Here is a 6673-nt window from a genome sequence, read left to right on the forward strand (position 1 = left end):
GCTTTCAACCTATCATCTGGCTCCTGAGTCTTCATTGGTAAAATTAAATGATTAAGATTTAAAAAAAAAAAGCCTCGATTTCACTTTTTAATTGTATAGCAATTCTTTGTCCTTATTTCATGATAGTGATTATTCAAATTATTCCTATAATTTCTCTGTATTCTGTGTTCCCTAGAAAGCCTTTTTGTAGTACTCTAAACTTATCTTGGATAGATACTATTTGTATATGTTAATAGATACAGTCTTACTAGATCCCACATGTATATATTGTTCTAAATGTACATCAAGATTAATACCATTTATATATTACTAGATTTTGGTTGGTGGTGCTGTTGTCTGAAAACTTGTGACATTTCTTCTTGATCTTCAGGAATATATTCATTTTGTCTATTGGCTCCTCTTATATTGTGCATCATAGGTAGTGGTAATTCTTTCAGAGACTTCCTTGAAGTTCATCAATATAGTAATTTAAGTACTAGTTACAGCAATAAGACAAAAGAGATCAAGGGAACACAAATTATGAAGGAAGAAGTCCAAGTATTGGAGGTCACAGATGATATGAGAGTATGCATAAGAGATCCCAAAAATTTCTGCCAGAATACTCCTACAGCTGATAAACAACTTCAGCAAAATGACTGGACACAAAATTATCTCAAAGAAATCAATAACCCTCCTTTATTCAAATGATAAATTGGCTGAGAAAGAAGCTAAGGAGAAAACCCCCTTCATAATAGCCACAAATAATATGAAATATCTTGGGGGAACTCTAACAAAGCAAGTGAAAGGCCTGTATGACAAGAACATCAAATTTCTGAAGAAAGAAATTGAAGGTATCAGAACTTTGAAAGAGCACTAATGGTTCATGGATTGGTAAGATTAACATACTGAAAACAGACATCTTACTAAAAGCAATCTACAAATTCAATGGAATTCCCATCAAAATTTCAATACAATTCTTAAAAAGAACAATTATCATCTTTATATGAATGAAATTATCATCTTTATATGGAATGACTAGAAAGCCCATAATAACTAAAACAATCCTGAATGAAAAACAAACAAACAAACAAAAACAACTTCTGGAAATATTACATATCACCATCCCTGACTTCAAGCTATACTACAGAGAAATAGTTATGAAATCTCCATGGTATTGGTATAGAAATAGACAGGTTGATCAATGGAATTGAATGGAAGTCCTAGAAATAAACCTACATAGCTAGAGACACTTGATTTTTGACAAAGAAGGCAAAACCATATAATGGAAATGGGATAACATGTTCAAGAAATGGTGCCAATCTAACTGGATATCTTCATGTAGAAGAATGCAAATAAATCCATATTTATAATTCTGCACAAAATTCAAGTCCAAGTAGATCAAAAACCTCAAAGTAAAACTGGATACACTAAACCTAATACAACAAAAAATAGGGAATAGCCTTGAACTCACTGGTGTAGGAGACAACTTTCTGAACAGAATACCCATAGCTCAGGCACAAAGTTCAACAATAAATGCAACCTTATGAAAGTGAAAAGCTTCCATAAGGCAAAGAACGCTGCTAAAAGGACAGAATGCTAGCCTACAGATTAGAGAAACATTTTCACCAACTATATATCTGACAGAGGACTAATATATAAAATATATACAGAACTCAAGAAGATAAATACCAACAACCCAAATAACTCAATTAAAATAAAAATGGAGTTAAACAGAGAATTATCAACAGAGGAATCTCTAAGGGCCATTAAAAATAAGGGCATTGAGAATTTTGCAGGCAAATGGATAGAACTAGAAATTATCTTCCTGAATGAGGTGATCCAGACCCACAAAGGATAGACATAGTATGTAATAAGTGGATATAAGTCATAAAATATTGGATAACCATGCTATAATCTACAAACCAAATGAAGCCAAATAACAAGGAAGGCCCAAGTGAGGATGCCTGAATCTCCCTCAGAAGGAGAAATAAAATAAATATTAGAGGTAGATGGATGGAGGAATCCGGGAGGGAGAAAAGATAGAGAAGGAAATGGGGACAGTGGGATCAGGTAAGGGAGAGTAGGAGAGAGGAGTCAGCACTGGGCAGTGGGACCATCTCTATAATGGACTAAAACCTGGGACAGGGGGAGGCCCCAGGGAGTCTATGAGAGTAACTCTACCTGAGATTCCTAGCAATGCAGGGATATGGAGACTGAAATGGATTCTTCCTGTAGACAAGCAATACTCTCAGTGGAGTGTTATGGACAGCAACCTACCCACAAAACCATTGACCATAGAAGATGTATAAAGACAATGATAGAGTAGAGATGGAGGGAATGAATGGACAATTGAAAGACTTGCCCAAATTGAAACCTGCCCCGTGGGCAAGAACCAATCCCTGACACTATTAATGATACTCTGTTATTCTTATAGACAGGAACTTAGCATAACTGTCCTCTGGAGGGTCTCTACCAGCAGCCAATGGAAACAGATGGAGAAACCCATATGGAGCTCAGGGAGTCTTATGGAATAGTTGAGAGTAGGACTGATGAACCCAAATATGATAAAGACTCCACAGGAACAGAATCAGTTGACCTGGACCTTTGGTTGGGATCTCCCAGATACTGAACCACCAACCAAAGAGTGGGCATGGGCTAGAACTATGGGCTTCCCACACATATGTAGCAGATTTGCTACTTCATGTAGGTCCCACAACAGCAGGAGTACTAGTTGTCTCTCAACATATTGCCTGCCTGTGCATCCTGTTTTCCTAACTGGGATGTGTTGTCTGGCTTCAGTGGCATAGGATGCACTTAGTCTCGCAGTAACATGATGTGTCAGTGTAGGGTGATATGCTGGGTGGGGGGAGTTCCCCTTCTCAGAGAAGAAAGAGACAGGGAAGTGGAAGGAGGAGCTGTGCAAAGGGGGTCCTGGGAGATTAGGGGGGATATTGCAATGTTAAGTGAATGAATTTATCAATGAATGAATGAACAAAAGAATGAAGAAGATGTTAGGGTAAATATTAAAAAAGTTGAACCATGGGTGGTGGTGGTGGTGGTGCACGCCTTTAATCCCAGCACTTGGGAGACAGAGGCAGGCGGATTTCTGAGTTTGAGGCCAGCCTGATCTACAGAGTACGTTCCAGAACAGCCAGGGCTAGACAGAGAAACCCCGTCTCGAAAAAAGCAAAAAAACAAAAAAGCAAACAATCAAAAAAGTTGAACCAGCTCATGTTCCCAGGCTGACCTGTTTTTATCTCAGGAAGATTCTAATTCTAAACTCCACAATCTCTCCACCCAGTTTATTAGGTTCCAACTGGTGAGTTGCTACCATGCCATCCCTGTGCTTGAAATCCCCACAGCCTTTGTGGAGAACCTCAGGCAAACCCACACTTGGCTTCTGTACCTTTCTCTCTTGAATCCAGACTAGCCACTATGTGAAGGAAAACGCAACACAAACTTAGTTCAGAAACAATGGTAACTCAATCTCTGTGTCCAACACCTAAAACCTAATCTTGTAAGTCTTATTAAAATCTGATGGTGGTAGATCTACAAGGAACCACCATGATACTAGGGAACTCTAGCAGCTACATCTTACCCCTCTGCTATCCCAGTTCCAAATGGAAGTAACTCTTTCCTACTTCCTCTCTTTCTCCATCCTACACGAAGTCCTGCCTACTCACCCATTGATTGGCTCCTTTGTTCATTAGGGGATTGGTTCACAAAAACAGAACCAGGCCCATCCACAAAAAAAAAAAAAAAAAAAATACAAAGATAATAATGATAAAGGAAAGGCTGAAATTTATAAATAAATCTAAATAAAATTGAAACATACTAAGATAGAGACAGAGGAAGGAAGATCAGAACATACTATACCATCTTGTAACAAGACTTCAGGTCAGTCTATATGTGTTGAGAAACTTAAAGTGATTGTCCCAGCTTTGATAAAGGAATTATCAGATGAGAGAAACCCATAACCTTATTGAAAATTCAAATGGCAACATATAGAAGCACAAGATTTTAAAAGATTTAAGGGAGCAATAATAAATTACGGCTTACACTCAACATAGATCAAACAGATATTTAATAACTGGGATATACACAATCGTATAACTCCAAAAGATTGGTGAGAGGTAATAATAGCCATCCTATAGCCTGGCCTTGAATTAAAATGGCTGACATTATGGAAAGATGAGGCTTCAGTCATGGAGCACGAAAATAGGAATAGAGACATTGATATTGTCAATTATAAGAATCAATTACTAACTAAAGGTCCATATTCTGAATTAAGAGTATAGGTTACCCTTGATGATGATATCCTACAACAATGTCCTAGAACAGTATCATGCAATAGTGGTTGGGATAAGGTTGAACAACACTGACAAACTGAATTATATACAAAGATAACCCAAGGTTTGAATAAATCTTTTTACAAAGACTAAGTACAGCTCTAAATAGAGTAATATGAAATCCAACTGCTACAGAACATTTAATTGAATCTTTAGCTTCTGGAAATGCTAATGCTAAATGCAAAAAAGACTACTAGACCTTTAAGGGCCAAATAACACACCACTTTATGAATGGATTAAAACTACTGAGGACATAGAGCTTAACGCTCACAATTGAATTGTGGTTGGATTACAGTACAAAAATTCCATTGTGGCTGTATGAACAATCAAATCATTTCCCTAAAGGACTGTAAACAAACAGATATTGAGGATGTATTCTTTTATAATAATAATGATTCAGGGAAGAAGTTTCCCATGAAATGAAGATGTAAAAGGAACTGTCATATGGCTCATGAATGTAGATCATCCAAAGAAATAGAAGCTTGTAAATCTGGTATGGAGATAAAGGGAGACATGGGAGTGAGGGAAGGGGCCCAGAAACATGGAGAAGACCCAAAGCATGGAAGCTGAACAGAGGTAACCAATCATGTAGTAGAACTTAGATTCAAATAAATGGTATATTAGGTTATGATCTAATCAAAGAACTAACCAAAGCTTATGGCCAAGGTGGTTGTAGGTATATTTTTGAGTCTCTGAGTCATTATTCCAGGGGCATGTGGCTGGGAGGAAAAACTCAATTTTATACATGCTTCTTAAACTGTTTTAAGTAGATCTCAGTTTCTGTAAATAATTTTAATGTAAATGGTACTCAGTATAACATTCATACTAAATGATGATGCATTTGCATTCAGAAGAAAAGATTTCAGACTGTATGATTCCTGTCTTCCAGAACAGGTCACTGTTGAACACGTGTCTGCTCTAGGCTCTATGTTGCACATTTCCTTCCCATAACTTTGCTACTTGTCATCAGAGTGTACAGTACATGCCCTGAAAGTGGCCTTCTGTCCTACAGATTGGAGTTTCATTTACATTTTATCTGATCATAAATTCTTATGTAAATGCAGTTCTGGTGCTCTTGGTGAGTGGACAGGAACAGTTTGGCACAAATAGTACTAAACCAAAGAAGACATTGATAGCACTTACCAGATTTTGGGTATGTGATGATGAAGACATCGTCATCTCTAATTTCAAAATCTTCCATCTTTTCTAATTCCTCAATGTTCACTAAACTTTTCAGAAAATTATATCCTTTAAAGTTCAACAAATGTTTATTCGTATTGTCCATAATTATTCAACTAGAAGTAAAACCACAAAATTCATTTCGTGAATTAAGTATTTTGCAATCCTGAATACTAATTACTGAGAGGTCGATACATGCCAATCGCCATTTAATTATCCTATGTGTACAATTATTTACTCTAGAGAAACAAGTAACATCAATAGTGTTATCTAAATCTCATAATACTTTATTGCAGCTATAAATCATCTGATTATACATGAGGAAACAACAAGTAATAAGTTAAATATATATTCCTATAATTCCATGTTGGAAGGATTATTATAGTTCTAAAAATACAGATGGGGAAATGGGGCTACACAGATGTCAACCAAATTATTCAAGGTCACAGAGCTAGCTCCCCGCAGAGAATTTCTTAACAAAATTTGGGCACAGTATCCATACATTTAATCTAGAATATTTTTTATTTTTATTCTTAAAAAATAAGAAATTATTTATTTAAGCTGTACCTTTTGTCTTTAATGTAGAGTTTGAATAACCTGCTCTCTCGCTCTCTCTCTCTGAATGGGGCTTCTGTGACTTAGATACTGAGTGACTACTTGCAATTACCATCAATAATAATAATGTGTGCTTTTGACAGGTTACTCACTTATTGTTGTAAGATCTCCTATTAAACTTCATAATTTCACTTTCCCCCCAATGAATCTGACATCAGAAAGGCAACTGAAGTTTAAATAATAAATGAACTAAAAGTACAAAGCAAACAACCATGAGACACACCTGTTCTTCTCAGAGTTTGGTCTTTGTATGCCAGAGAACTCTCTACTTGAAGGTTAAAGTAATGAGGGAATGCTAACAGTTCTTATATTACATTAGCACTCAGGAAAGTCCCTGGATCTGTTTATTTTTAAAAATTCTGTTTCTAAGAAATTCAATTTTATAAAATCTGAAAATATGCAATTCACTTAATTACATGTTAATAAACAACATAATTTGGTGTTTGGATGATCTGAGTGAGACAAGCACTCTCCATGTAGTGTAGGCTGGCCCAGAGCTCAATATGTAGACCAGGCTAGCCTCAACGTGCATGGATGCTCTTGCCTATACT

General features: G+C 36.4%; 1 protein-coding gene across 1 annotated transcript in view; it reads right to left on the reverse strand.

The window, feature by feature from the left end:
- The window catches only part of LOC127669980 (amine sulfotransferase-like), a 36098-nt gene extending 30485 nt beyond the window's left edge, over positions 1–5613 (reverse strand). The window contains exon 1 of the mRNA XM_052164266.1: positions 5472–5613. Within this exon, the coding sequence (XP_052020226.1) occupies positions 5472–5613 (142 nt within the window). The remainder of the gene's footprint in view (positions 1–5471) is intronic.
- Positions 5614–6673: the final 1060 nt, after the last annotated feature.

The sequence above is a fragment of the Apodemus sylvaticus genome, chromosome 19 (genome assembly GCF_947179515.1).
Source record: "Apodemus sylvaticus chromosome 19, mApoSyl1.1, whole genome shotgun sequence".
NCBI lineage: Eukaryota > Metazoa > Chordata > Mammalia > Rodentia > Muridae > Apodemus > Apodemus sylvaticus.